Source organism: Budorcas taxicolor, chromosome 11 (genome assembly GCF_023091745.1).
Source record: "Budorcas taxicolor isolate Tak-1 chromosome 11, Takin1.1, whole genome shotgun sequence".
Classification (NCBI taxonomy): domain Eukaryota; kingdom Metazoa; phylum Chordata; class Mammalia; order Artiodactyla; family Bovidae; genus Budorcas; species Budorcas taxicolor.
Genome location: NC_068920.1, coordinates 84852153 through 84871810, shown reverse-complemented (window position 1 = coordinate 84871810; position 19658 = coordinate 84852153). Strand labels below are relative to the sequence as shown.

General features: G+C 55.4%; 2 protein-coding genes across 2 annotated transcripts; both read left to right on the top strand.

Annotated features, from left to right (window-relative positions):
- Positions 1-131: 131 nt before the first annotated feature.
- On the top strand, positions 132-14817 carry HAAO (3-hydroxyanthranilate 3,4-dioxygenase). Its single transcript, XM_052649532.1, has 11 exons — positions 132-194; positions 974-1150; positions 3501-3579; positions 8537-8620; positions 8900-9006; positions 11629-11718; positions 12081-12124; positions 12396-12541; positions 14301-14369; positions 14559-14641; positions 14739-14817. Exons 2-11 carry the CDS (start codon positions 975-977, stop codon positions 14815-14817), a joined length of 957 nt encoding a protein of 318 aa, XP_052505492.1. The 5' UTR covers positions 132-194; position 974.
- Positions 14818-17249: 2432 nt separating this feature from the next.
- Positions 17250-18438, top strand: OXER1 (oxoeicosanoid receptor 1). Its single transcript, XM_052649722.1, is given in 2 exon segments — positions 17250-18265; positions 18267-18438. Coding segments are annotated over 2 exon segments (1134 nt in total). The 5' UTR covers positions 17250-17303.
- The last annotated feature ends 1220 nt before the right edge of the window (positions 18439-19658 follow it).

The following is a 19658-nucleotide window of genomic DNA, read 5'->3' as shown; positions in this document are numbered from 1 at the left end:
TAGATTCTGGTGTCAGCTCTGTTCTTTTCCTCTTGGCCACCACCGCCTCCCCTCCCGGCCCTCTTCCAACGCGCGCAGTCTTCCCAAGAATTCTGGGTCTGGAAGAAAGAAGAAAGCAGGTGTCCAGTTGGTCTTCCTCGCCTCCGCACCCACACAGGCCAGCCTCGCGTCTCCGCCCGCTCGCGAGGATCCAGGTTAGGCTGGAATCATCAGCGCATTAGGTTTGTCCGCCCTCCCCACCTCACCTCAGATTCCCGGTCCCAGTGCCTGGGTCTGCATCTGTGAAACTCCTCGTAAATTGTGGTGTGACTTGAGTACGCCCCAAGACACGACAGGAGCTCAGAACAGCGCCAGGCACCCTGTCTGCGCTCTGCCTGCCACCTGCGAGCGTAGGTGAGGGGCCGACCCCAAGCCCGGCCTGGCGGGTCCCTGTCTAGCATCACGGTCTCCCAGCAGTGCGCCCCCTGCCTCTCCTCCGTTCTCCCTCCCACCAGTCACTGACAGAGCCGAGCAAATGGCACCCAACACATCTGCGGGCTCTGGCCTGATCTCTGTCCTAGTGACCGGACAGGGGACCAACATCAATCGGGGCCTACGGTGGCCGCTGTGCAACCCCGGCATTCCCAGTCTACAGATGAGGAAACTGAGGCCTCAATCCAGTGTCAGCAACCCAGTGGTCAGGCGCTTGGGTTTCCAAACCCGCCTTCTCCTCCTTACAGGATTTCTTAGGGGGTCTCCCTGGGTCCCAGGCGGAAAGTCTGGGGACAAGGGGCCAGGAAGGTTCTGGATCCCGTGTCCTAAGCCTGGATCGGGCGCTCCACTCTCACGCGGGTGGGCAGAGAGCCCGGGATGTGGCGAGGGGCCCGGCGGGGCGGCACCGAGCGCGAGGTGGAGGGGGGGGGGAGTTTCCCAGACCAAAGTCCGAGAGGGGCCACAGAGAGTCCTGGTTGTTGCCCCGCCCTTTGACCCTCAGGATGCTTATTAACCAGGCGGCCAATAGGTGGCCGGGCAGAGGCGCGCCCCTTCGACAGAGCGGAGGACACGCTCCGGAGTGCGGCTCCCGGGAGACCATGGAGCGCCCAGTGAGAGTGAAGGCGTGGGTGGAGGAGAACCGGGGCTCCTTCCTGCCCCCGGTCTGCAACAAGCTCCTGTGAGTCGCACGCACGCCCCCACCCTCCTGCCCTCTGTTCTCACCTCCCTGCCATCCTCCAACTGCTCCCCTCAACCTCCGAGTTCCTCCTCCCAGAAGCTTGCAGAAGGGGGATGCCGTCCTCGTGATCACAGGAGGGTGAGGACGGACTGTTACGGGTTTCCCCACCCTCCTCTGTTCCTCTTTTTGGTGACTGCGTGGAGACGACGGGCCTTGTCGTCTGAGGAAGCTGGGTGACCTACCGAGACTAGAGAGATGCAGGTGCTAAGTGGTAGCCCTGCCTTCCAGGGCTGAGAAACAGCGCTCCAACCCCAGCTGCCTCTCAGAAATTGGGGGGCGGGGAGGTCGATACCCCAGAATTATAGTAGAACCGAGGTCTGGGAACTGTTCAGTATTACACCCCTACTGGGCCCAGGAAGCTACAGGCGGAGGGTGAAGTCAGGGTCAGCTCCTGGGGCAGGCTCTCTGGTGCTCTTCCTGGCCCCCTCTGCAGCTGGGCGCACACACAGACTCCCACCAGGCCTCCCTAGCCACCTCTGCCTCCAGCACCCGACAGGGCTGACCCTGGTCCGGCAGTCTTCCTCCAGCTGAGGCCTCAGGCCCTCCCTGTGGCCTCCTCACCTCCTCCCCCTCAGTCACCTGGGGTGTGGGGCCTTCTGCGCTCCCAGCTCCAGGGTCACAGTCTCACGTTTGCTGGGTCCACAGAACATCAACAAGGTAGCTTTTCAAACCGCCCAGCTCCAATCGCTAACACCTTGACTAGTTGGAGACTACCAGGCGTTTTCACATCGTCTCATGTAATTCTCCCAGTAGCCCTATGAGGTGGAATTTTTTTTCTTAATATTTATTTATTTGGCTGTGCTGAGTCTTAGTTACAGCACTTGAGATCTGTGGCCTGCAGGATCTTTAGTTGTGGCATGCGAGATCTAGTTCCCTGACCAGAGGTCGAACCCAGGCCCCTGCCCTGGGAGCATGGAGTCTTAGCCACAAGGGAAGTCCTAGTCCAGGGCAGGGAATCTTAACAAGGAACTTTGCCAATGTCACAAAGCTAGTGTGGGGCACGGTGCAAGCCCATGCAAGAGTTTGACTCCAAAGTCCACCCTCTTGTGACTGCGCAATACTGCAGTAACAGTCAACATCCCCCACCCCCAAACCTTGTCTCTTCTAGTACTTTTGTCACCCCCAACTCTCTCCTCCACTTCATCTCTATCCTCAGTCCTCCACCTCTCCCCCTCATGGTGACTCACATTCACCCGCTCCTCTCCAGCCCCACGCCGCTGCTGTGGTTCCACCCTCATCACCCTGGGCACTTCCAGGCTGCAGCAGCCTCCAGGCCCCCACCGCGCTCTCCAGCACTGCCCTGATATTAGTAACCACAAAGTGCAGGTCCTCCCCTCACTCATTCAGCAGATGTGCGCATGTGAGCACCAACCATATGCCAGGCACAGTTCTGGACCCCGGAGATACACAGGAAGAAACTGGCGGAAGCCCCTTCCTGGTGGAGCGGACATTCTGGTGGGAGGAGGCAGCCAATACGTAGAAACAAACAAGGGGTGCAGGTAGGCAGGCAGGCAGACGTGGTGAGCCACAGAGCAGAACGAAGGGGAAAGCCCACTAGGGCTGCTGTGTCCCCTCGTGCTGTGAGGGAGACGCTGCTCCGAGCTTCTCCTTGATCCAGGAGGTTTGGCTGCAGTCTTTGGACTCCTTGTCATTTGCAGCATCACTCTGCTCTCTGCCTTTTTCTTCACATGGCATTCTCCTCATGAGTGTGACTGTGTCTAAATCTTCCAGTCTTCCAGACACCAGTCATATTAGGTTAGAGCACTCCCCCCATCCCCATGCCAGTATGATCTCATCATAGCTTAACTAATTACACCTGCAATGACCCTAGTTCCCAATTAGGTCATATTCTGCGGTACTGGGGTTAGGATTTCCACATATGAATGAATATAAGGCAGAGAAAACATAGGAAGCTGCTGGAAGGTTGCTTTTATTTATGTGGCTGCAACAGATCTTAGTTGCTGCATGTGGGATCTAGTTCCCTGACCAGGGATCAAACCCAGACCCCCTGCATTGGGAGCGTGGAGTCTTAGCCACTGGATCATCGGGGAAGTCCCAGGCTTGAGGGTTTTGAGCAGAGGAAGGACATGGGCACACACACAGTCACAGACACACACAGACCCTCGGATGCACACGCAGATGGAAACGGAGACTCTCGGGGACAGTGCCACAGAAATAGCCTTCTCCCTCTCCCAAGTGTGGGCCTCCTCCAGACCCCCACAGGCCCCTGCAACCCTCCTGTTCTCTCCCATGAGCCAGTTGAGGACCTCACCCCCCTCATCCATTGCAGGCACCAGAAGCAGCTCAAAATCATGTTCGTGGGGGGTCCCAACACCAGGAAGGACTACCACATCGAGGAGGGTGAGGAGGTAGGCCTGCGGACTGCCCCCTCCCTTGACCCAGCCCTGAGGGAGGGTGACTTCCCCTGCCGGGACCAGAGCCTGTGGATGAGGGGGAGGGGGGCACAACTGAAACCATGGTGCGGAACTGCTGCCTGGAAGTTGTGGGCACCAGCGACACCCTTGATAGCTCCGTCCTCGAAGGAGCCCCGCTGGGGAAGCCACAGGAAAGAGCCCAGGCTTTGCGGGTGTGAGAGGCTCCAGCTGTTGGGCATCAGCCCCCAGACACAGGGGCCATCCATGGTCCAAGGGGATGCCCAAGTCCCCTCACCCCCAAACCTAAATAATGCAAGATTGGCCTCCAAAATGGGACCCAGATGCTGAGAGGGACCTGGGCGCTCCACTCTGGTCCCAGGAGCCAAGTTCCTTGAGAAGGGTTAGGACTGGGAGGGCCCCCTCCTCATCTAGAGGGCGCAAGGCACGTCAGTTGCTGGGAGCTATTTGATGAAGGGGTGCGCAGGTGGGAAGGGGGATTTGTACTGAATACCCTTTTGTACCTTGAATTTTGAGCTGTGTTTCTGAGTGAGTAACCAAAAGTAAATCAAAAGTAAAAAGATGGGTCCCCTTGAGAGACACAGATGGGTTCCCAGCTCTCAGAATCTCTGGTGGCAAAGGATCGTCATGATTGGGGGGCGCCTATCTTCTCGGAGGACCTGCTGCTAGGGTTCAAGGTCCAGGGTTCAGCTTGCTCACCAGACTCCACCCCACCCACTCTGGTGGACGAATATCCACTTAGGGGTCTAAACCAAGCCCTGACTGCTGGCTTGCTAGCTCGTGAGGAGGGATGACTTGAGCAGGTGTCTCACCCTGGAGGGACACTCAGGCGGCTGGGAGGAATTTGGCTAGAGGTTGTTTTTGATGGCTTGGTTCCGCCTCAGGTGAGGGAGAGGGCCAGCCACAGGTCAAACCCTGGAAGCCACAGGACTGTCAGTGTGTTTGCTGTCCCTGTCTGTCCTCACCCAGCTGGAACAAAGGAGACTCCAGGGGCCAGGCCTCTTCCCAGTGAGGGAAGGGAAGCCACTGAGCTGAATTTTTCTCCTGGCTGAGCTCAGGCCTCTGCCTTTCAGGTGCCCAGGCTTCAACCACCACACACGTTCCACTTAGCCCATTCCTTCCCTTGGAGTGAAGAGGTGCAAGAGAGCCTGGGCTGGGAGTCAGGTGGGCCTGGAGTCTGCCTCTTACCAATCATGTGATTTGGATGGGCTTCCTTGATAGCTCAGTTGGTAAAGAACCCACTTGCAATGCAGGAGACCCCGGTTTGATTCCTGGGTTGAGAAGATCCCCTGGAGAAGGGAAAGGCTACCCACTCCAGTATTCTGGTGGGGAGAATTCCATGGACTATATAGACCATGGGGTTGCAAAAAGTCAGACATGACTGAGCGGCTTTCACTTTCACTTTCTTTCACCTCCCATCACCAGGAGGCTTCTCTGGTGGTAGCGGGATAAAGAATCCACCTGCCAATGCAGGAACTGCAGGAGACTTGGGTTTGATCCCTGAGTCAGGAAGATCCCTGGAGTAGGAAATGGCAACCCATTCCAACATTCTTGCCTGGGAAATCCCATGGAGAGAGGAGCCTGGTGGGCTATGGTCTACAGGGTCCCAGAGTCAGGCACATCTGAGCACACCTGCACACCACATCTCTGAACCTGCAGGAGTTTCCTTGCAGCTGATGGGGGACCTCAGCCCTGCCTGGCAGAAGGATGCAGTGTGTATAGGGTATGTGCACAGAGCCTGGCACAGAGCGGAGGTGCCTGGGTTCTCGGCACCCTTAGCCCCTCTCTGGCCCCGCCTGCCTGTAAGGCCTTTCCAGGCTGTGCAGGCCAGATTTGATTCAGCAGCAGCTTGAGCCGGTACAGTTAATATTCTAGTTAGCCCCAGGCCCCAAACATCATTTACTTCCAAATAGAGCATCATTCCTTTTGGATTGCCCATGGCTGTTTGGGATATTTTGCTGTTCAGGATCTGCACTTCTGCTGATGAGGCCTGTCCCTCACCATAGGTTGTGGTATTGTTTAGTTGCTCAGTGGTGTCTAACTCTTTTGTGAACCCATGGACTATAACCCACCAGGCTCCTCTGTCCACAGAATTTCCTAGGCAAGAATACTGGAATGGTTTGCCATTTCTTTCTCCAGGGGATCTTCCCAACCCAAGGACTGAGCCCGAGTCTCCTGCATTGACAGGTGGATTCTTTACTGCTGAGCCACCAGGGAACACCGCCCCCCCGCCCCTCCACCGCCCACCGATGACCATAAAGTGAAGTCGCTCAGTCATGTCCGACTCTTTGCAACCCCATGGACTGTAGCCTACCAGGCTCCTCCCTCCATGGGATCCTCCAGGCAAGAGTACTGGAGTGGGTTGCCATTTCCTTCTCCAGGGAATATTCCCGACCCAGGGATCGAACCCGGGTCTCCCACATTGCAGGCAGACGCTTTAACCTCTGAGCCACCAGGGAAGCCCACCCATGACAACGCAGGCCTCTAAAATTCCACTTCCTTTCTATGTTTTTGTTTAATGGCCACCAACACCTTGTAGCCTGCCAGAAAGGGCTTGACTTTGGCCCAGCCCCCCATCCCCACCCCAATTCCTGTTTTCCCTGATATTTGCAGGGCCTAAGGGCTACGGCCCTCTCTCTAGAATTCTCTAGGCTCTTCCTCCTCTCCCTCCAACCATGAAAGGACATCTCCCCACATACATACACATAGAGGTTTTCTCCTAGCTGAAGGGGTTTGAGGGAGTTGGCAGAATTGTTCCCTAAGAGAGACTGATAGGTTTTTTTCTTATTTGTTTTAAATAACTTGCATGAATTATATTAAATAATAAGAGTAAAGATTGTTTATTGTAGAAAATGTGCAGAATACAGAAAAGACAAATGTAAATATGTACCTCATTCATAATCCCACCACTCATGGGAGCACCGTGAACACAGACTGGTTTACACATGTATTATACACTATGTAATTAGAATTCTCAGACATAGTCTAAACAACAACAGTAAATAGAATCTTGCTGGTGTCATTTTGAATCTTGCTTTAACTGGATAATTTTAGCATTTTTCCATTTTACTGACAGTTATGCAAAAATGTAGCTTTTAATGGCTGCATAATGTTCCATATTTTGTCTCTATCATAAAATAATGCGATTTCCCCTATTGTTATTATTAGCATTAGTTTTGCTATTCTTTCCATCACTAATATTAATAGCTAGAGATTACTAGGTGCTATGTATTGTCTATTTTTGTATACAGCATCCTGGACAACATTCTGAGTAGATACTGTCATTTTATAGATAAATTAATGGAGGCATAGAAAGACTAACTGAATTGGCCAAAGGCCCATGGTGACTGGCTGAGCTGAGGACCAGGTGATGCCTTAAACTACCACACACCGTGATAAAACAGCCATGTATGTCCACCACCAGGCAGATGCATTTCTGACTCACTGAAGCCACTTTTCTAGAGATGGAATGACTAGGTCAAGTTCCCAGTTTCAGCATGAAAGGTCTGGCATCCCAGAAATCCTTATAGAGGCATGAGCTGTGAAGGCTCTTTCTGCCCTTTGCCAAATTGCCCTTCAGGGGTGTTGTGTCAGCTTGCCTGTGTGTCAGACTGTAAAGCCACATTTCTCTAGTTTTCCTGAGCCCACTTGATTTCTCTTAGTAGACTCTGGGAAAGAACCTCTATCTCCTCTAACTCCTTACATGATGATAGTAATCGTTATTATTAATAACAATCCTTCAACTATTTGGCTGGGGTCTTTAACACCCATGCAATGTGTGACTGGTAGAGAGAAAATGTGTCTTCCTCCTCCTCCTCCCAGTGCCATGGGTGGTCTCAGTAAACACATCAATTAGGGACTTAGGGTGGAAGAGGGCAAGCACAACAGGAGCCCTGCAGCGCCACCGGGCTGCACCCCAGGGAGACAGCAGGAAATGAGGGCTTCCATCCTCAAAGCCCCTGCCACCCCCACTCGAATATCCCAGCTCCCAGCACTGAGCCCAACATCTCCATGGCCAGCCGATGTCCAGAGGGGTTTGGACGCAGCCCAACCCCTTTCCAGGGCTCACTGTGGCCAGAGGAGCCAGCCCTAGCTCCAGAGCTACACTCAGGCCCACACGGCTGCTCCAGGACCAACTGTGTAAAACCTGGGGCAAGTCACTTCACTCTCTGGGCCTCTCTTTTTCTTTTTTGCAGAATGGGGCTAACAATATTTTTGGAGGTTGTTATAAAGAGTTCTGATAATGTTCAGGCACACCTCAGAGATAGTGCAGGCTTGGTTCCAGACCACTGAAAGAGAGCAAATATTTCAATAAAGTGAGCCATGTGAATTGTTTGGTTTCCCAGCGCATGTAAATATTTATACCATGCTGTAGTCTATTAAGTGTGCAATTGTATTATGTCTAAAAAAACGATATATATACCTTAATTTAGAAATAATACTGTTGGGAAAATGGTATCAATAGATTTGCTCAGTGCAGGGTTGTCACAAACCTTCAATTTGTTAAAAAAAGAAAAAGGCAATATCTGGGAAATGCAATAAAGCACAGCACAATAAAACAAGGTCTGTCAGTCACGTGCTGGCCCAGCCCCTGGGACACAGTGAAGGGGCGGTTCTCCTTACCTGGGTAATGGGTCCCTAAATTACCCAGTGGGCATCTCAGCCAGCCTCCTGCCCCCGAGCCAGACACCACCTGTGATGTCCTGGGTACCTTGGTCGTCACTTTAACGTCAGAGTATTACACGCTTGTGTCCCCAGCATGTTTATCTACGGCCTGTGTCGGGGGAGCTGGGGCCTCAGGCAGGGGTGACCAAGCTGCTCATAAACTCTGAGGCTTTCGGGAAGTTTCTCAGGTTTTCTGGGCAGAACTCAGGCCAAAGACCCGGAAGAGGGAGTGGGGAGGTCAAAGCCTGTCCGCTGTCCTGTCTCACAGGTATTTTACCAGCTGGAGGGGGACATGCTTCTCCGAGTCCTGGAGCGAGGGAAACACCGGGATGTGGTCATTCGGCAGGGAGAGGTGAGGCTGGGCCCTGGAACAGGAGCCCACAGTGCCCACTTTCCTGGCTTTGGTGGAGTCTTGTCTTCCCACTTTCCTGCCCTCCTCCCTGCCCGAGCTGCCTCAGCCCCATCCTCAGGCGCTCCCTCATGCCCATCTCAGCCCAGCCTGACATCCTCTCTGGCTCCTGGGGTGGGGGCTGGGCCGGACCGTGGTCAGCTGGGGAGGCCCGGGGCGCTGCAGCACTGAGGTCTCCGTGGAGACCATACACTTGCTGGCACCTTGTTCCCACCTGTGCAGATCTTCCTCCTGCCTGCTGGGGTCCCCCACTCGCCGCAGAGGTTTGCCAACACAGTGGGGCTGGTGATTGAGCGGAGGCGGCTGAAAACAGAACTAGATGGGCTCAGGTAAATGGGTCAGATCTGGAGGTCTGGGGCAGAGTTAGAGGGGAAAGGATCCTAGACAGACCCAAGAAAGCCACTCCACCACCACTGAGAGGGTTGGTAGCAATGGAGATCCTGCATTTGCTGGCGGATGGGGAGGGATTTGGGTAGGTAGCAGGGTGGGTCTGATGATGCAGGGGAGGGTGTATTCTCAGTGACCCCCTGGAGGCCCATTAACCTGATACCTTATGGCCAGGCCCAGAACGAGTGGGATCTTAGTTCCCTGACCGGGGATCACAGCCACACCCCCTGCATTGGAAGCACAGAGTCTTAAACACCGGATGCCCAGGGAAGTCCCAGAACCCATGCTTTCTGCACTGAGGTCTGCTGGGGGAGGGCTGGGGCCGGGACGCCAGGGCAGCCTGGAACACTGCTGCTTCTCCCAGCCTCCAGTTCCAGAGTTTAGTCAGTCTCCATTAGTGTGGCCTTCTGCTTGTTTCTCCACCCCAGCTCATTCCACACTCAGCGCTGACATTTGTATAACATTTGCTAACTGTCGGGCACCACTTTGTTTATTCCTTTAATCCTCACAACACTCCTATCACCTTATCCGGCGGGTACTGTTATCATCTGTACTCCACAGATGAAGAAATCGAGCCCAGGGAAGTTGAGTTTGCTAGAAAGTGGCCCATCTGGAGCTGTAGAGAAATACAGAGTTTGGGCCAGGACAGACAAGAAGGCAATGTGAGTCAGCACCTAGGAGGGGACGAACGTGGGTGCAGAGACGGGTGCTCTGTTTATACAGCTGAGTTCACACCTGGTTCCAGTCAGTTACCTGATTAATATCTTCTGAAAGGAGGACTAAACCTGTGGCTCATTATTCCAAAAGCTAAGCAATTTTTGAGGTATTTTTTAACTAGGAAAATTAAAATTTCCCAACAAGCTACTGAAATCAGGATACTTTGCCCCACATCTTCTGTTATAAAGGACATTTTAAAAAAATGTTTCCCTTTTTATAATTACCAAAGTCTTACAGGTTTGCCCTTGAAATCTGGAAAAATACAAGAAAGCAAAATGAACAAAATTAGAATCACTTGTCAGGAAAAGGGTAAATTTTATAGTATGTGAATGATATCTCAATAAAACAAAAATAAAGAGAAAACACACAGAAAAAAAGTCTTCCCACCAATGAAACCTAACAAAGCACTTTCTATATCATCTTTTTTCCATGCATATCTGTTCCTTAAAACATTGTAGTTTTATCGCAAGTATGGGTTTGAGTTTTGCTTTTTTTTACATTAAAAAAAAAAATCATGAGTACTTCTCATACTATTAAATGCTTTGCAAAAACCGCAATGTTAATGATTGCATGCAAACCTACTGCAGAATAGTCTTGCAGAAATAGCTGCCTGTCCTTAAATGTGAAAATAAAATTTTCAGTGGGGCTTTATATAGGGAGTCTTTAGTAATGGAGAAGACAGCATCTTCGGGAACATTTTTACAGCAAAGTCAATAATAGATCTTATCTGCTTTTGACCTTTAATAAAAGCCAGGGGCTCAACATTAAAATGCCACTCTGAAGGCACTTCCTGGAGGGCATTGAGGCCCAGTTATGAGGCTTTCTGGTAGCCAGCTCCATCCCAGGATAGGTCTTAGGATGTCAGGTGGGGTGGATGCACTGTGTGTCTATGAACTGTTGTCTGTAAGCAGAACCACTTCTTTTTTTGGGAGGAGCTTAAGAGCAGAGCTGGCCTGGTCCTGGGACCTAAGTTTGGGGATTAGGCATCCAGTCAGTAAATGCACTACCTACACAGGGTCCTGAGGCCCGGCCCCAGTGCCAGATACTCCTCAGGCCAGTGGAGTTGCCTGCCAAGCTGGGCTGGGGGCCTGGGTGGGCTTCAGGGAGTCTTGTGTGCATGCTCAAGTCGCTCAGTTGAGTCCGTGGGTTTTGTGGGGTCTTTGTGGCCCTGTGGATTGTAGCCTGCCAGGCTCCTGTGCCCATGGGGTTCTCCAGGCCCAGGGAGCCTGCTAGAGACATACGGGCCTTCCTCCGGAGAAGAGATACAGCACTTTGCTCTAGTTCTCAAAGGCATCCATGACCCCCAAAGGAGAAGGACCCCTCCCATCTCGGGGGCATCTGTGGCATGCTGGATCCTTGAGGTTTCGTGTGCTCTGACCTAGCCTGCCAGCAGGCTGGTGGGAATCCAGCTGCAGGGCCAGAATCGGACTCAGCCTCAGCTTCTTCTTTTGGAAAAACACTTGTCACTGATGCTCTCTTGGCTTCTAGGACTGTCTCCAGTCCTGTTTTGGCCACTGACAGGTTGTGTAATTCCTGCCAAGTTGCACAGTTCCCCGCTGAACCTCAGAGCTCTATCTGCTTGGTAAAGGGTCATGTTTGGCGAACCAGGAAGAGCTATGGGAGTGGGGTGGCTAACAGCTCTCCCACGCTGGGGCCACACAGGGCCTCCAGGGAGAGCCAGGTGTGGGTGGGCGCATCGGCCACTAGGTCGCACTAACAGGATGCGGCAGGTGGTCAGCTCCGCGGAGCCAGCCGGGCCCAGTCGTCCACAAGCAGAGCCAGGCCTCAGGGATGCTGCCCTGTGACGCCCAGGTGAAGAGCTGGGTGCTTGTCCTTTGTTCTGGCAGGTACTACGTAGGGGACACCACAGACGTCCTGTTTGAGAAGTGGTTCTACTGCGAGGACCTCGGCACACAGTTGGCCCCCATCATCCAGGAGTGAGCCCCCAGCCCCTGCCCCTTGCTCTCCGGAGGGCCTATGCTCTGGCTGGGGACAAGCAGACCCAGCCCAGCAGGGCTCTGGGGAGCATCCACCAGCCTGGAGTAATGATGCCCAGGATTTAGGGAGAAAGTCTGCCCCTCCCGGGATGGTAGGGCCCCAGATTGGAAAGCCCCTTGCGGAGTGGAGGCAGGGGAAAGGAGGGTGGATATACAACAGATCGTGTGAGGGCGCCATGAGTGTGTGTGGGCTCCTGCACCTCGGAGTGTATGTGTGTGCGTGTGTGTGTACGTGTGTGTATGTGTGTGTGTGCGCACACATATGTCTTTAGCCCCCTTCTCCTCCCCCTTTGTCCCTGCAGGTTCTTCAGCTCTGAGCAGTACAGAACGGGAAAGCCCAACCCTGGTGAGGCCCCTGGGAACCATCTTTCTCTCTCTCCCTCCCCCGACCTTTCCCAGGGAAGGGTGGGTCTTGGCCCCTGTACCACAGAGTCTCCTTTCGAGTACTCTGCCCTGTACTCAAGTCACAAGAAGATGGCATGAAATATACCCCCACATGGCTACTTGGTGCCTGGGCTGGAGACAAAGCCCATTCCAGTGACTGGGAGCTGGGACCCCAGCCTGCTGGGACTGGGTGGAGCCAGAGGACACTGACCACATCTGTGCCGTGGGTGCAGACCAGCTGCTCAAGGAACCACCATTCCCCCTGAGCACACGATCCGTCATGGAGCCCATGTGCCTGGAGGCCTGGCTGGATGGCCACCGCAAGGAGCTGCAGGCAGGCACACCCCTCAGCTTGTTTGGGGACACCTATGAGAGCCAGGTAATGCAGCCTTGGGTCACCCAGGGAGTCAGCCCTGGGTAATGGAACTAATCAATCACACATGGACACACACAGACACACTCATACACAAACTCACACTCACAGTCTAGTTGTGGACACAAGCATAGGCCTTCTTGTTTCCTCCCTGACTCCGAGAATGATGGCTTTGCTGTGAGTAGAAGCCCATGGAGGCTACATGGTCCCCAGCAATCTTTCTTTGCCTTCAGGATGGGGATTAGGGGGTTGCCTCATCCACTGAGGGATTCCTGGGAGTCTGGGGTCATCCCCCTGCCAGGACCTCTGGGCCTTTGGCCAATCATAGCCTTGGGAGCCGGGAGGGAGAGAGATATTTGGGGGTGAGGGTTAGGTGGAGAGTTGCACAGAGACCCAAAGCTGGTCTCCCTTCATTCAACATTTACTGAGTGTCTATTATGTTTTAGGCTTTAGTAGGAAAATAAGGTAGAGTCACTCCCTCAGAGTGTGTATGGTCTGATAAACGATTGCCATGATCATGTGATATGTTCTGTGGTAGAGAAGCTACAGGAAGTCATAGGACGATAAAGGAGGAACCAGGCTGTGAGGGAAGACAGCTTCCTGGAGGAGGTGATGTATAAACTGAATTTTAAACCTATTGCAGGAATTTGCAAAAGGAAGAAAGGGAGATGGAAAGTGCATTCCAGGTGAAGGAGAAGCCTGAGTAAAGGCACGAAGGCTTGAAACAGGCTGGCACTGAAGATAGCTGAGGCTGGGGAACCAGGACAAGGGAGTAGGCAGAAGGCACAACTGCTAGATGGCCAGAGTAGCAGGCAGTGCCCATGTGCTGGCAGCTCCCCTGGGCTGGGCAAGGTGCAAGGACTATGCTAGAGACAAGCGAGTTTTATCGAAGTGTGGAAGCAGGACGGGTGATCAGACTAGTGGTAGTTCAGAAAGATCACTGTAGCCTGTGTGAGGCCCAGACCAGCAGGGCAAGTGTGGCAACGAGACCTGCCACGGGGCTCACGCTTGCTCGTGCTCTACAGCTGGTCACTGTCACGTCCCTGGGAGGCTGCCTTAGACACCCCTGTGGAGGGACACTCACTGGGTGCAGACCTGCCCCAAGAGGCCTGGCCAGCCCAGCCCTGAGCTCCACAGGGCCATGAGAGCCAGCACGCCCCACCAAGCCCCTCCCGCCTGTTCTCTCACCCCCTCCTCCTCCCTGCTTCAATTCACTCCAGCAGATAGCTACTGAGGCCCACTCGGGGCTGGCAGGAGCATGGCCCACACAGCGGTTGTGGGCTTCCGAGGTGATAGAGGTCCGAGAGGCTCAGCCTCCCTCTCCCTCTTGCTCATACCCTCCCAACTCCCTCCACCTCCTTAGGTCAGACTCCTGGCATCACACAGAGGAAGGGAGGAGGGCATCCTCTGGGGCTCTGCCCTTCGCCACGTTCACACACGAGCCTAGTGTCTCCCTGGTAGGCGTGCCTCCGTACGGGTCAGCAGTAGTTGTGTCGAGTGTCAGAGGGAGCAGATGTGCATGTGTGTGTGAAGGGCAGGCACGTGTGACCCCCAATAGCAGGTGGCTGGGACGGGATCGGGGTGGCAGGGCCTGTGGCCTGGGCAGCCTTCCTCTCTAAGACCAGGCCTCTGCTCTGCATACGGAGAGGCTGCGTTGTGGGCCCCCGACCTGGCCCACACAGGGCTGGTGTCTGGGGACCAGGTTCAAAGCCCTCTCCTGCGTGGGGCAGGATGCACCAGAAAGACCCGTGTCACTTCCCACCAGGTGATGATCCACGGACAAGGCAGCAGCAAAGGCCTGAGACGGGACGTGGACGTGTGGCTGTGGCAGCTGGCAAGTGGGGTCTGGGGAGAGGGTGGCATGCCTCCTGCCTGCATCTGGGGACCGGGCTGCTCTGGGGCCTTGGATGCCCACAGTATGGACCAGTTCCCAGGGCCTCCTTGCCAAGGCTGACTCAGGGATGCTCGGACAGGCGCTGTGGCCCAACAGGCTCCATTTACTTCTCCTACTCCTCTTTCCCAGGAGGGCTCCTCAGTGGTGACGATGGAGGGACAGCGCCTGAGCCTGACCCCTGATGACAGCCTCCTGGTGCCAGCTGGGACTCTGTGAGTCCTCAGGGAGGATCTACCCCCTGCCGTGGACCTGGCCTCCTTTCCCTGGGGCCCCAGCCTTATCTGACCCTGCCTACTTGCATCTCCACAGGTATGGCTGGGAGCGAGGGCAAGGCTCCGTGGCCCTGTCTGTGACCCAGGATCCCGCCTGCAAGAAGTCCCTGGGATAACTGATCCTCCCACTGTGGGCCCAGAGCACCCACCCTGGCCAAGTAACTCTTCCAGCCCCACTGTTTCTACGTACACTGCTGCTCAGAGACTCAGCATCCCCTGGACTGGGCCCTGGAGACGATCATCATCCCTTCTCCTCCTGTCCTCTTGGCTAGGCTGCCAGGTTCCTGGGGGCCGCAGCTCCCCTTCTCCCCTAACAGCCCTCAGCCCACTGCCCTGCGTGGTTCTACCGGGTGGACTGCTGCTGGGGGCCGGCCCCTCACTGCCCTCCATCCACAGGCTCAGCGCACCTCTTGCCGGCCGCCAAGAAGCCCTCAATAAAGGCTTGCTGGCCGACAGGTGCCTGCGGGTCTGCACACACACGACCTGTGGTCTCTGTCAGACACTGAGTGCTCCTATGACTATGTGTGTGGGGGTCTGGACACCAGCTGACCATGGGCGTGTGGAAGGTCTGGGATCGAGCCCCCTGCATGTTTAGAGAAGTGCTCGTGCTGTGTGCGCCCCTCCATGCGTGCTCCTATGCCTGTCCTGGGGGCACAGCTGAAGTCTCTCTGCCTCTTTCTCACTTTTTCTTTTTACATAACTTTAAGAAATAGCATCTGTTGAGGATTTTTCTCCCCAAGAACAGAAATGATTTGTGCTCATTGTAAAAAACGTAGAAATACACAAAAACACAAAATCCCCTGGGTGGAGTTAACCACGGTTAATACATGAAGGTTGTGATGAGCCTCCGAGGGGCTTGGTGGTAGGGGAGGGCCACCTGGCCCCCTCCCCCTGCTCCCCCCTCCCTATGTACAGGCCCCCGTGGGGCCCAGGAGTTTGGGAGTTGAGGATGCAGCAGTGGGTCGAGATGAATCATGGAAGCTGCAGCAGGAGATTGGGGTTCAGCATCCTGGGGCTTCAAGGAGAAGTCGATGAGGGGTCGCTTGCTGGGGTAACTGAAGCTATGTCTGGACGAAACAGGTCACTGGATAGAGTCTAGGATTCCTCTGGAAAACCTGGGTTTGAACCCTGCCTCCCCTATCCCTGCCTGCCAGCTCACTGCTTGGATCCCCTCCACTGACAAACCGGCAAAGGAGACCCTGACTTTGCTGAAAGACCCTGAGAGGTGTTCAGACCTTCACCCACCACCCCTCTAGAGGACTTCCTCTCCTGCCACACTCTAGGGCAGTGACACGTTCCTCTGTACAGGAGCTGAGGAGGGAACATCAATGTCCCAAGAGGCAGCCCCAGGCAGTGTGCCCAGATGGCCACAAGAAGGGCCCCCTAGTTCCAAGGATGTGTCTAATCCAAGACAGAAAATCATGAAAATTAGGTTCCCTGTTTTTCTGACCACCAACTCTGTGCCAGGGGATTTGCCAGAAGTTTTTACAGAAATGACCTCATTGAATCCTTACAACTGTCCAAGAAGGTGGTGGCACCACATTTTACAATTGAGGCTTAGACAGCTTTGGAAGGCAGGCAGCTCTGTTTCCAACCCAGGCTTGTCTGCATTCAAAGCTCAGGCTGGTGGTCCCACTACCCTACACCCTATCTGCCCTCAGCCTTGGCCAGTGGGAGCCCAGGGCAGGGGAGAGGCTTGTTGGGGTGTGTCTGGGGAGAGGGGCCGGCATCCACTGTCTGAAACCCCAAGACTCTAGACTGAGCTGGCAGCACGGGGCATCCTGCTGACCACAGCCATTTGGCACAGGGGCAGCGGGGCAGGGGAGGGGGAGCCAGATCGTGGAGCCTGGAACCACAGCCTTTCTTGGTGCTGTCCCATGTTACCCCATCTCTGCCCACAGGCCTGGCCCCATGGACTCATGGGAACACCACGCAGTGGGAGAGCAGGATTTAGACCTTGTCTGAAACCAGCCCTAGCCCCCTGCTCCCTTCTCTGCAGTGAATACTGGGTGATGGCCCATCAAGTGGGATGAACAGTGGCAGGGCAACTCGAGGATTCTCAGGATCGTTCTGTTTGTGGGAGAAGCCCCCAGGTCCCCAGGGCATGGCAGTAAAACTTGGCAGTCTGTATCTGTGATGGGAGTAGGGTGGGGGCTCAGGGTGGCCTGCATGGTCTCCAGAGCTGTGAGTTGTCAGGACCAGCTCCTGCCTTCAGGCAAGCAAATGTCTGACCACTCAGGGCTGTAAAACACACTCCCCAGCCACACCCCAGCCAGGCCTTCCTCCCGCTTCAGGGTTCCTCTGGGCCTCCACTCACCTTGCTGAGCCCTCATTCTGGTGTGCCAGAGGCAATGCAGATTCCAGTCCAAGGCTGGCCACTCTCTACTCTGGGGAGGTGGAGAGGGAGGGAGAGCAGCAGGGTTCCTCTTCACTTGCAATTGGAACACAGGGTGTTTCTTGGTGGCTGCAAGGATGATGATGAAACCCCCAGGATACTGAGTCATTGTGCTGGCCAGCTGATAGCCAGCACTGACCCCTGTGCAATTGCACAGGGGTCAGACAGCTGGAGAAACGTCTCTCAGGTCCACGGCCCAAGCAGCCCATGGGATTTCCTAACCCGAGCCATCCCTCTCCCCTTCCTTCTCTCTCTCCCTCCTGGCTCCCTCTCTCCCTCCCTTCCTCTCCCTCCTCCTCCTCTCCCTCTGCCCTGACCACTGCCTTGGGGTCACCTGGAGAGGCCACTGCTTCTTGCCACCAGGCCTCCTCCCCCATAGTGTCTGCCATCCTGGCGCCAGTCCTGGTTATGGAGTTTGTCCTGGGCCTGGTGGGGAACAGCCTGGCCTTCTTCATCTTCTGCTTGCGCATGCGGCCCTGGACGCCCAGCACCGTGTTCCTGGTCAGCCTGGTGGTCGCGGACTTCCTCCTGATCCTCAACCTGCCCCTTCGTGTGGATTCCTACTTCCTCCATGAGACCTGGCGCTTCGGGGACACCGCCTGCAAAGTCAAGCTGTTCATGATCGCCACCAACCGCACGGCCAGCGTGGTCTTGCTCACGGCCGTGGCGCTCAACCGCTACTTGAAGGTGGCCTGGCCACACCACGCGCTGAGCAGGGCCTCGGTTGGGGGCGCTGCCCGCATGGCCGGGGGTCTCTGGGGGGCACTCCTGCTCCTCAACGGGCACCTGCTCCTGAGCACCCACTCCAGCCGGCCCTGCCTCAGTTGCCAGCTGGGCGCGAGACCCTCGGCCTCCCTCCTCTGGCACCAGGCCCTGTTCGTGGTGCAGTTCTTCCGGCCGCTGGCGCTCATCCTCTTTGCCTTGGTGAGCATCACGCTCACCGCCCGCCGCCGCGGCCTGGGCGGGCAGGCGGGCCCACGGAGGGCCGTGTGCGTCCTCGCCGCCGTGGTGGCAGTCTACACCGACTGCTTCCTGCCTAGCGTGGTCTTCGGCGTCGCCTCCGTCGCGGCCTTCCGCCTGCGTGCCTGCCGTGCCCTGGATGTCTGCTCGCAGCTCTTCCACGGCTCCCTGGCCTTCGCCTACCTCAACAGCGTGCTCGGCCCCGTGCTCGACTTTCTCCAGCCCCAGCTTCCTCCGCCAGGCGCGGGCCCTGCTGGGCCTCACCCAGGGCTGGCAAGGCTCAGAGAGCGACAAAAGCACCCACCGTGCCGGGCGCAGGTCGTGCTCTGGGAAGGTGGCAGCCACAAGGAAGCTGCAGGTGGACGTCTCGGAGGAGGACTGACCAGGAAGGCCCCTCCCAGAACTTGGACTCTGCTGCGGGTGCCTCAGGACGGAGGAATGCCTGGCTCTGGGCTGGAGGGCCAGCAAGGGTCCCTCAACCAACCAGACAAAGGACCTCTGCAGGAGCCAGGTGGGTGGCAGGGAGAGAAGAGGGTCTGGGCTTGGAGTCGTGTGTCTAATGTTGTGGGGATGATGTCCCGACAGCACAGAGCACCTTGGCAGGTGGAAACAGCCAGGGACTGCCAACTCAGCAGAGGGCCACAGCTGCCTTGTCCCAGGTCAGAGCCAGGGATCTGTGAGAGCAGAAGTCTTGCTTTAGAAATTTTGTTGTTGTTCAGTTGCCAGGTCATGTCCAACTGTTTGTGACCCCATGGACTGCAGCACAGCAGGCTTCCCTGTTCTTCACTGTCTCCCGGAGTGTGCTCGAACTCATGTGCGTTGAGTTAGTGATGCCATCCAACCATCTCATCCTCTGTCACCCCCTTCTCCTGTTGCCCTCAATCTTTCCTAGCATCAGGGTCTTTTCTGAAATCGTACAGCTGTTTTTTCTATTATCTCCCATTTTTTTTCCCCAATACTAATAAACTTCCTTTTGAAAAATGCAAGCCTATCTCAACTGATCTAAGGAAAACTAGTAAGTATCTGCAGGTTCATCTGGCATCAGGAGGGTTCAAAGTGAGTTCCCCAAGATGAAGGGACACTCTGGGGACAGAGTGGAGAAGCTGTCCAGGGCACCATCCTTCCACAGGAATCCTGGAGCCCCATATATCCTTAAAGTCAGAACACTCCCCGGGAGAGGTCCTCATGCTCCCAGGATGGGCGGCCCACCTGGATCTCCAGGAGGCCCCCACCCTGCTATCCTCTGGGACGATGTGGGGATCTTCAGCCTGGGAGGTTATCATCTCCACCCAGGTCAGGCTCCTGGACCCCCTCCCCTGGCTTTCCTTAGCCCCAAGAACCCTCCCCTGGCCCTGGAACCTGTGGTGGCTGCTACCCACCTGGACAGGAAGGGGCCTCCGGTCACCAGAGCCAGCTCACCGCCGTCCCTCAGGACCGGAGCCATCTTGCCCACCTCTCCTCCGTCCTGTTCTATTCGATATGCCTGTGTCAGCGACTGAGACCATCTGGGCTAACCCATCTGTTGACCTGGGGCTCCCCAGGCACAAGGTGTGTACCTGGCATGAATTAAGGGTTCCTTTTGCGGGTGGGGCATGTGTAGTG